This window comes from Platalea leucorodia (genome assembly GCF_965183815.1).
Source record: "Platalea leucorodia genome assembly, chromosome: 5".
NCBI classification, from domain to species: Eukaryota; Metazoa; Chordata; class Aves; order Pelecaniformes; family Threskiornithidae; genus Platalea; species Platalea leucorodia.
Window position 1 is genome coordinate 47,946,263 of NC_138827.1, and position 11,265 is coordinate 47,957,527.

Sequence of the window (11,265 nt, forward strand, 5' to 3'; positions counted from 1 at the left end):
CCAAATAAACATTTATTTCCTAGCAGCAAAACTATTTTATTTCAAATCTTGCAAAACAAGAATACTGAAAATGTTTAGAGTTGTGAAATATCAATAAAAGACTAGAACTTTAAGCTATCATTTTTGGCTGAAACTTTTTTTATACCTAGTTTTCAGTAGTTTTTAGGGTTTTATTGAGGGGAGAGGAAAACAAAACCAGAACTTTTCCATTGGAAAAGAAAGGGGGAAGATAGTGCTTCATCAATTCTAACATCAAGAGAACAGTTTAGCAGATTAGTAATAATATTTATCTACTGCTAGATTTCTCCTGTCTACTTTAAATCTTAAACAGTTGCGTGCCGGCAGAAACCTTTCTAAATATTCAACCTTTCTCTTTAATTTACCATTGAATTATTGCCATTAGTTTGAAGGCTGTGTTTGAGTTTTTGATAGAACTTTGATTCAAGAAATCGTGGATAAGAATCTCTTTCCATGTGCATGTAAATTATTCTCTGTGCTTCATCAAAACAGGACTGCGTTGGCTCTTGAATATTCCTTATAATTGCTTTTCTTGCAGGACTGTCAATGTTAATCTGAAATGGAACACAACATTACTAAAGTATCACTGAATATATGCAAAGGAAGGGTAAGGAAGATTGAATTTAGGGGACCTGTACTGAATGCTTTGTATTTATATCTTTTTATATACCCTCTAATCTAAAATCAGCACCTAACCAAAAAGATTGATTCTAGCAGAGTGGATTTCTCCTTATAATGCCAGAAAACGCTGATTAGTTGACCACTTTGATCTTCTTTTGGTGTTTGATTTAGTAAGAGGTATGTTAGTGGCTGGATGGGGAGCTTGCTCCCTTGGGTACAAGAAGCCTGGAAGACTGGGAGATGTCTGAGTTTCCCAGTCTGCCCCACATCCTTAATGGAAAAGCCAGTTTAATCCTGACTGTTGTGATCAGTGAAGGTCAAGAGCAGTGGTAAAGTCACTACTGCTGGGCCCATGTGTAGAATATGGGCCCAAGACTTCAAACCTTACTGAGGTTAAATGGTATATGTTTGATTTGCTTGCTACTTCTGGAAAGAATAAGAATATGTGTATGACTCGGGCAGAGGAAGAAGTCCTGAGGACATGGTTTGCATGGAGTGGCTGCAGCAGAAGGAGTAGCTGAAAGGTGCTGACTTCCAACCCCCCTTTCTTTTGTGAAGAATTGTTCCTAGAGCTAGGATTAGATCCCTGAAGAGGAAGTCTGACTTTTGATTTCTAATGAATCCAAGTGGCTGAAGGTGCACAGTACCGGTGAAACCCAATTGTTAACATTATTATAATGTCTGAGATAAAACTGAGCCCGTATATCAACCTTGTTTAGGAAAAGTTTTGATTCCTAGAGCTCTTCTGCTGCAATCTACAGTTTGTAGCAGATAAGTTGAAGCTCTGTGGGTGTGTAAGAGTAGAAAGGTCTAGTGACAGGAAAATATACCAGATAAAATGGGAACTTTTGATAATCGATTAGCTCATGATGAATTACATTGCTTTTGTTCAACTTGACTTTGTCAGTTAGTGTTGAGAGGAGAGCTCTAAAGATGTGAAGTTAGTGCTGATGTCTTTCATGTGTTGGGCTCTTGCTCTTCCAGAGGAGTCATTTGAGTTGCACCTTTTTAAATGCTGCTGAAATTTGAATATAAACTGTGTTTAAAATCCTCATGAGCATCTACCTTTCTAGAGTGGTACCTAGTTCTTGTGTTAGTAGTGCATATCAAGAAAACATGAAATCAGGGTGTCCTGAAGACCTAGAAACCAGACAGCCAATAGCAAGATTCAAACACATACTATTTTAAGAAAAAAAAAAAAAAAAAAAAAAAAAATTACATGGCTTATTTTTAACTGTCCTTATTTAAGCTCTTACTTTTGATTAATGAATTTGTGGTTGGCAATACTGACGCTTCTCTTTTGGAAATGCAGATGTCTTGCTGAGTTTCCTATAGCTGTACATGCTAAAAATAAAATAAATCAGAAAAATGCATTGTCTTGCCAATTGGCATTTAAAACCAACAGAGGGAACTTTCAAATTTCCTCAATTTTTGAATTAGTGGGAGTGGTTTTGTCATTTAAAGCAGCAACTGCTCTTGGCCAACATTTGGGAATCCAGCTGAGCTGGTTTTGGCTTGCCCTTCAGTGTCAACAGGGAGGCTGCATTTTGAAACTCTACAATAGTTTTATTGTTATGCGTAAACCAGAAAATAATCCAGCCAGATTTTTCAGTTATGTCAGTCTGCCAGAGGCAGTGGCAGTTGAAGCCAGTCTTAGCTTATTTTTGCAAGGAGAGTAATAAGCAGTGATAGTTAAAGGTCATAGAGCATGACTGGCTGAGCAGGATTGACTCTTTCTTTTATATCGCCACTTGTCAGAAAAAAAAAAAATCACTCAAACATTTTATATACAAATCTGCTCTGTTTTCCCTAAATCTTGTGCTGCTGAAGCAGCACATAATTAATCTGTCTTGGAAGCTTTCTTTTAGCCCATTTAGTCCCCAAAGGGGACAGCACTGGGTAGAGTTTTTTACTTTGTTCATTTATATTTACTCTTGCAAAGACCAGAGTAATACATGTAGCAATGGCAGAATCCCAAATCTATTGAAGTGATATCAATGGCCCTTGTATCACATGCTAAAAAGAACAGAACAGATCCAAGAACTTAGTTCTTAATCTAGTTGTGCCTTTTGCTTGTATCCTCAGTGGATATAGTTGCAAGATTTGCCTGCAGACAAGATGTGAAGGCAAGTATCGAAATTCTGGGTGCAAAAGAGTTTGGGGAGGATGAATAGCAACAGTTTTCACTCCCTTTTATACAAGAGGTGCTAGGCATTTGTTGTTGCTTTTTGTCAGCTACATTACAAATCAGGCATTTCTATTAGAGGAAATAAAGGGCTCATGTTGTTGTATGTCACCTCGTTGGGAGCCTGGGGTTGAATGTAACTTGTAAAAAGTTTCCTGGCCATGGAAATCCTTTTTCGCTGTGATGTGATCTTCTTATAAGCTTCACAAGCAAGCCAGAATTCTATGTTTTCATCACTGTGTTCGGTCTTCAAGTAGGCCTTGTAGATCATGGGCCCATCTGTAAATATTTCAGAAGACAAATTTAGATACCATGTATACATGCATTGCCTTTAGAGCCCTTCGAAGGCAGTAGGGACATTTACAAGGCAGTATAATTCTTGATTGTACATCTATAAATATTCTTATTAGATTATGTCAAAGTGGGGAATTAAACACACTAACTCACCCTGGAGCCCTACACTTCAACATTGCATTTTCCTGCATGTGCAGAGCTCCCTTTAACCTCAGTGGCATTTCACTATGCGGGGACAGAGCACTGAAAACTTTGTTCTTCCTGGCCTCTGTGAGCACTATCAAATGTATCTGAAGACGGACAAGTATTTTTAAACTCCAGTTCTAGTTTTGAAGATATCAGAAGATATCTAAGTATTATGAAATAATCATGATCTGAGTAAAAAAAATAAGACCTTCTTTTCTTGGCGTAAGAATTCGGGGGGGGAAAAACAATTAGCAAAAAAAGGAAATAACTTTTTTCTTGCTGGTGTAATTGAGCAAAGTAAAGCAGGTAAAACAATACTCTGTTCAGCAAATAAGTGGTTCTGCACCTGAGGATGTATTTGAAATGCCTGGCAATGGAGTCTGACAGCAGCAATCAGTGGTTCTCAGCAAAGACTAAATTCCTGAGGCTGCATTTTGTTGTGTCATTAGACTTGCTTTGTACAGGATTAGGTGATAGAGTTGCTAAAATGCCTCTAGCCAGGAGAACATTTATGAAGCTTCGCTCCGTGCTAGCACTTGAGCAGGAATGGTGCTTGCAGCTGTAAGATGTACTTTCAGAGTTAAACCTAAGTTAGGCAAATACTTTGCCTACCTTTTGTAAAGATCTGCAAATCCATTGGCTTTAGTGTGTTCTGGCTTTTCATGTGAGTACACCTTTTCATCTTCCAATGTTATTTAGCATTTAAATGAATTAAAAATCAATGAATAGTGTCATCTAAGTGCAGTGAACGAGGTATTTTAAGAAGGGCAGCATCCAAGTACTGCTGGAAGCTACAAGCATTTTATTTAAAACAAGCTTTCCTGCTGGTGCAGCACTCTGGGCTTTCATGTTTTTAAAGATATTGAGCACTGCCTGTCATCGGGCAGTAACAGTGATAGCATGCATGCCTGCTGCTTGTGGTATAATTTTGTCTCTTTTAAATGTTTTCTGTTGTGCACTTTCTCCCTGTGCTTTCCCTGCAAACTGTAACATACTAGGTTGTTTGCTGTTAAAGATTTTAATGGGAAAAATCTTTTTCTTTATAGTTGTTACAAATTCTGTCTGTTAATCTTCTTGCTCTTTGTAGTTTGTCTGTAGTTTGAAAATAACGCCAGTCTTTAGGAATAATTTTTAGAGGTTTGCGCTGTGCTGTGACTCTGTACATGACTTTCTCATCAATATTTAAGAAAAAGTAATCCAGCAGTGATGTTCCAGACTGCTGGCCGTGTGAGAAATGTGGACAAGCTCTGAGCCCTGAATGAGGCAGGGGGATGCTGGAGTGGGAAAGTTCAGATTTGCTACCGTAGCTACAGTTCTTCCCATACCTGAGATGAGGGTCTGAGTTGCCTTCCGTGGTATTACACTGTATAGTTAGCTATGGGGTCTCTGCCGTGCACAGGATTTCCCAGGTGAACTTTTCTTTCATTTTCTTCTAATATATATTGCTCTACAGTGCTCTAAGTGGGGATAAGGCAGATAAACCTGCCCTTGTCATGTGCCTTTAGAAGAATTACATGTGCTTGCAGAAATGGAAAGTTTGGGAAAGCATTTATAGCATTTATTTTCAGTGTGATGTATGCAAAGGATGTCACACAAAGCTGTTTTTCATTAGTTGCATGTAAGACAGCATACATTATACTGCATGACTTATTGATTTTGCTTCATGAGAACTTTTTTCAGTAATCCATCTGGGATACAAACGTACAATTACTTACATTTACTTGTTATCAGCTTTTCAAAAGACTGAGACCATTGTAGCACTTCTTCCAAAGACACCCTTTAGAAAAAAGGAGATTATTGTAGGATTAGCTGTGGTTCAAAGTATAAAAAATTAAATGAAATTGCATTATTGAAAATCTGTCCCTTAATTTAAATAAGATCTGTATGAAACTTACATTTAAAAGGGTTTTTCTGTGTGTCCAGGATCTTGTGCTTACTGTACTGAAGCAAATATTCTTCTTGCTGTAGTAAGTACAGTTCCATCTCAAGGTGCTCTCATGCAAATCCTTTGGAAATGGCTTTCACTTAATTACAATGCGCTTAGGAGAAGCACAAGGAAAGTAACTAGCTTTCCAGATAGCAACTTCTTTGGACCAGGAATCATTATACAGTTTGTTTATGAAATGTTGATGATTATATTTAGTAGCAAAGTCTTTAAAGGCTTAAGATCTTATTATAATATTTAAAGGCCTTTAACATCTAAGTTGACTTAGCAGCTGAGAGCTGGATATACGAAAGGTTAATACAGCCTTAGCTGTAAGGGACTTCCATCTCTCTCCAGTTGTTTACAATGTAGTATGACACATTATTACTAATCTAGACAGTTCTTGAAGGTGACTAAAATCTGATTTCTTTCTTTTGTGTTTGCTCTTCTTAAGCAACACTTTCATAAGCTTGTAGGAGTCTCCTGCCTGATTCTGGGAAAGAGTATGGAAGTAGTGAGGCAAGAGACTAAACAATTTAAGGGGAAAAAAAAAATGTTTGAAGGCCAATAGCTCCGTTTAAGTGCATGTAGCTCCATTTACACCAACTGATTTTTAAGCATTGCAGTTATAGGACATCAATGCTGGTAACTTGGAAAAAATGCTTGTGCTTATATTAGTAGAAGAAAACACAAGGGATGTATTCCAGTGGGTGCTTTCCATTATGTGTCAGCCAAATTTGGGAGGAGATCCCTTCTCATTGAGTATTTAGTTTTCATATGAGCTACAATTTTGACAACAGCTACTTAGTATCACAGAACTTTTTTTTTTTTTTTTTTTAATTTAAATTAAAAGCAAATTTGGTTTTGGTATGAGGGCTGTATGATGCTTCATAGATTTCTGCTGCACAACAGCCATTAGTAGCTTTGTAGCTTTTTTTAATTGGTGATCACCCATTTATTTTTAACTTGATACAATTCTCTCTTTCTCTGAAAGAGTACGTGCTGTGACTCATTGATTATTTTGTCAGGCTGTCCTGATCAGTCTGACCTGATCAGAGAAATATATAATAGAAATTTTACCACTATCAAATTGTAGTGTTGATAACTCTCTAGTAACTCTTGCTAGTAAAAGATATATTTTTTTGCTTCTCATGAGCTACTGGCCTCCTCTCTGTATAAACTCATGAAGCATGTGGTTATGGGGAGTGAGAATCTCTAGTTCTTTGCTTTTTTTTTTCCTTAAGAGCTGCTTCTGAGTCATATTCACTGTTACTGACGCAGATAATTTTTCACCTCTGTCAGCAATAGCACTTGTATATAGAGCGAGTGACAATCTTGTCTGTCTCACTGAGCATCATCAGTAGGGCCGTCGTATTTCCATTTCTGATTATTTGTCTTTAGCATTAATCTGTGAAGCAGAAAGAACGCTGCCTGATGGGGCAGCTGACACAGAGGAAAACCTTTTTACCTTTTTTACTTTCCTTTTAAAATCAGGAAAATATGAAAGGCAGTAAGGGAAATGTGAACATGGGCTAATAGGATCTGTATTAATGCCACTTTCATAGCTGCCGTGCTGACAGTAAACTTCTTGCTGCACTGATTTGCAACATGATTGAATTTGCTGAAGAACATATATTACCTTGAAAAAACTGAATATTCTCCAAAAATAACTAAGGCTTTATAGCTGGGACTCCAAAGTTTAAACTGGAAAATGCTGTTGTAGTGTCTTGTGCGAGCTATCGTTCATTTATTGTACCCTCTCCAGTGTGAGGGGCTTCCCTGGCCACTGCTGTGTGGGAGAGAATTCCTCGTCCAGGAGGCTCTTTTGGAAATGCTGTCTGGATTTCTGTCACTTAACCTCACCCAAATGGCAGCTTCAAGAGTCATCAGACACACCTCAGAATTGCTGTGGAGGACACATTTTTCTCTAATCAATAAATCAATACCATGTATGATCTGATACCAGTTGGCAGGCATGTTGGATGGAAGCATTTCACCAGCCTGATGTGACATGCCAACCAAAGTTTTAGCTATGGTTGGCCTCCACTGAGGTTGGTGGCAGCTGAGGACTTGCAGGAGGCACTTGGCCATGTCCCTTATCCACCACATGTATATTCAGCCTTTGCCAACAGTCTGAATTCTTTTCAAGGATTGACTGAAAATATTGGGCTTACAAATTCTTCACAGGCCCAAATCTGGATTTAATCCAGGGATTAGTTTAAGCCTATGCAATATAAAAGAAGTTCCCACTGGGATATACCCTCCTTCTACTAGAGAAAATTCAGTTTACACTTTGTGTACTGTAAAGGAATTGGCTATATGAAGGTGGTCAGCTGGGGCAGTTGTGAAAGTGTTGCACTCTTTTGCATGATCTTAAGCTTGCAGAGAAAACTTCCACTGTGAATTTTGAGATTTTTTTTTTTTGTCTCTCCTACTCAGACAGCTGTATGTACTGCAGAACATAAGAATCTTATTGTTACTTACTTAGAACTGATCCCATTTTCTTCTGCTCTGAATATCTTGCAAAGCCAGCAAGTATTTGGACTCATTCTCCTAAACATGGAAAATATGTGAGTTTTAAACCTCCTGTGCTCAGATCTGGCTATCTTAAATTCCACTTACAATTCAGTTTCCATATAGCAGTGCTACCAGTTATAGCAGTATTCTTATTTTATGCATCTAATCTTTATCTATGAGTCATGGCTGAAGCATTAGACCAAATTATATTTTTGTAACATGTAAGAACTTAAAAAAATATTAATTAAAAAAAATCAAGCAGTCCAATGGATATATCTTAGGTAAATATAGAACTGTTAATAATTCTCCCTCTTTGCTTCTCCAATTGTGAAAAGACATTACAAGTTTGAGCCTGACCCAAGGCAGAAGGAAACCAGGAATCTTTTCCCTGAAAGTTCAGGGTGACCTGGATCAGGGATCAGAGCTCAGTGTAAACTGAACAATGCTGAGTGACTTGTTAAGTGTCTGAGATTAGCATTGATATTTGTCGAACAAACATCCCAAAGTCAATAAAAATTGGTCTTAAACTTGCTTTTGTATAGAGATGATATCCATAAGAAAGGGTGTAACTTTTTTAGGAATGAGGCAGTCAAGAATATGTTTGCCTGAAAAACAAAATTAAAAAACAAAACAAAAAAAACCTTGTGACCTGAAGTATGTTTATTTCTTCTCCTTTGGCTTTCAAGAGATGCCAAATTCTTTGCAAAGGTTACATGGGACAGTGAGTAAGTTTGTATACACCTGACTGAAATAAAAACAATCGTGTTATACGTTATTTATTTAAACAGGTTTTTTTCAGGTTTGGGTTTGACTGGGACATACTACTCCTACAACCAATTTTTTTCTTCAAACTGAAACATACAATAAAACACAGAACAAGGCTGTATCTCCCAGCATTCTGAACCTGTGAAATGACTGCATTTACCTTTAGTTTTATTTTCCTTGTTTCCCTGACATCTATATCCAATTCTGCATTATACGAGAGTCTTACCCAGTAGGTTTCCTACAGAATATTGAAACTTCCTAACTCTGCCCGGCTGCTATACTGCAACTCCTGCTGCTCAGGCTCCCCGCAGCCCCGTAGGATTGCCAGCGGCCATTGCCCGTTTCCTACTCTTGTGGAATTCCCTGAACTACGCGCTCTGCTTGGTTTCTGTACGACTTCCTCTACGCTTGCCTATTCGTTTCACTAGTATTTACTCATCTCACCCTCTGCCTAAAAGCAGTCTTTTAAAACTACACAATATTCCATATTTAAGATGAAGTTATGCATTTAAATTCTGGTATACGGTTATCCCTTATCACTTTATTTTAGACTATTTTACCCAATGCCTTCTATTTTGGGTGTTTTTGTCTTGCAATCATTAGTTTTCTATTCACTGAAATATATAAAAAAATACTGCCTTTGTGGCTTTTTTGAAACCTGAAGAAGTTAATGTAGGTTGCCTCCTATACAGAAATGCTTAAGAAATATTAGATGAAGCAATATTAAGTAATCTAATTCAGCCACTTCCATCTAAATTTCAAAGTGTAAATCAGTAATTTTTTTTTCTTCAGGTGCTTGCTGCATGAAGTCACATTTGTATAAGGAAATGTTATTGTTCTGAGGCAACCTTTTTCATTTGAGTTAGAGGCTTTAAGCAAATATTGTTCCCCAGGGCTTGTTGAGTACACACACTTGCCAAGCATACATCCAGGGCTTTGTGGTTCTCTCTTTTTATATTAGAAACATTTCCTAATAGACTGAGGAACAGAGCATGCTGACTTTATCTTTTTCAGTGCTGCTTTGGAATTTCTTCTTTCCACTAAAGCATAGTCTATGCTTCATTAGTCTAATGTTGCTTGTTTCTGCTGGCAGTAGTCTTAGTCCTAACAAGACAGGAATAGCACACAAACCTAAAACATGCCCTTGAGCATTTTGTGTCAGTTTTGAATTGGCTAATCTTCACAAGCGCAGCCTGTGACTTTACCTATATTAGTGTCCTTTCTTCTATTGTAAACGGTAGTCCATCTACATCTTAACTCCTTAATAGAGCTTTGCAGTGTTTGGCTAACTAGATTTGGATCATGAGAGCTGTTTTCACCTGACACATATAAATAACATGTAGTATCCTTTGTGTTTCCTCCTTATAAGGTTTTATTGCAACAAGGCCACAAGTTCTTTAGCGTGTAGGATCTGCACTTCCTGCAGGTCTTGTAATCAAAAAGAAAGTCACATGGTTACAACACTTTCAGAGAAGGAATTGCCTGTCTGATAATAAATTAATCTAAGTCCTAAAGTTATTCATGTCTGTGAAAGATATAAGCAGTACTGATCTGAAAATGACTGTTTAACTCTTATTATATTTTATATCGGAAAAATATCAGGAAAACTGCTTTGGTAGAACAAAGAACAAGATCTCTTTATTTTTCAAACTACAACATACATTTTGATTTTCCAGCACCCTTATGCTGTGCCAGTGAATCTGTAAATTACCTAACGTCACAGTTTTAGTTTTTAGCTTAGGTTTCAGCAGAGCCTTCAGAGAGAAACAGCTACCTAAAAGTTCTAATTAACTGCCTTCTGTAATGTCACTCAGCTTAGTTTGTACTGAGTATTACACAAAATATTAATACATAAATAGGGATAAAGTTGTTTATACATCAGAAACATTTCTAAAATGAATGCCTTTGCTATTCTGAGATAACTTTACATGCCAAGAGAAAAAGACGTGTTTCCCTGCCTATGCTATACTCTTCTGTTAATATTTCGAAGTACAAAACCTCATACTTACAGAAACTCTTCTTGGATCGTTTCCCTTGGTTAAAAAGTTTCATTTAGTAGTTGCTTTTGCAGGGATAACTTTCCAAATTCCTTGACCTGTTTTTTTGCATCATTATTTTCTTTTAGTGTAGAAGATCTTACTGCCCTTTGGCTGTGTCTGTGCTGCTCGTGTTAGTGCCCGACTCCTTTCTTATACATACCATAGGCAAACAGTGGCTGTGGTTTCTATCATAAAAAGTTCAGTTGGACGCTGATGCACCACTGATAGAGGCTGTTTGCTCTGAAATTATCTTGCATCTCTACTGATCAGCTGTAATGAAATGAAGCTGTGTTTTACTTCATTGAAATCGTGCATGTATTGTCCAAGTTTTGTGACTAATATTTTCCATCTCTTTATCAAAGTTCTTTATGTGAAATCTAAAGTCCATGTTGAAATGAGACAAAAGGCAAAAGTACCCTTGCACTAAAACCAAGTTTCATCCTCTTACAGGCAGCATTACGAAGCAAGTACTTTGGATTGCCATGGGAGAGCCTTTATTTTCTGCTCTCACCCATTACTGTGAGGCTTTTTTGTGCTTCTAACTGGTCAACTTGGTATTGTACACCATCTGAGTGATGTTAGAGTAGAACTTTCTTTAAACTTGTATAAGGTCCTCTGTCATTTTTCTCACAGCTGTTGCCCAGGTTATGGCCTCATTTTAAATTGAGACTCAAGTTATTTACGTTTCACTTATTCTTCTCTAGCTAAGTGTTTCA

The 11,265-nt window shown here is 37.4% G+C and overlaps 1 protein-coding gene across 1 annotated transcript; it reads right to left on the bottom strand.

The window, feature by feature from the left end:
• Positions 1-374: 374 nt before the first annotated feature.
• On the bottom strand, positions 375-10,600 carry RGS13 (regulator of G protein signaling 13; the record flags this gene model as incomplete). The annotated part of the gene is made up of 5 exons (XM_082311412.1): positions 10,520-10,600; positions 7,713-7,781; positions 5,020-5,081; positions 2,937-3,103; positions 375-572 (listed from the first exon to the last, which is right to left on the bottom strand). Exons 2-5 carry the CDS (start codon positions 7,775-7,777, stop codon positions 375-377), a joined length of 492 nt encoding a protein of 163 aa, XP_082167538.1. The 5' UTR covers positions 7,778-7,781; positions 10,520-10,600.
• Positions 10,601-11,265: the final 665 nt, after the last annotated feature.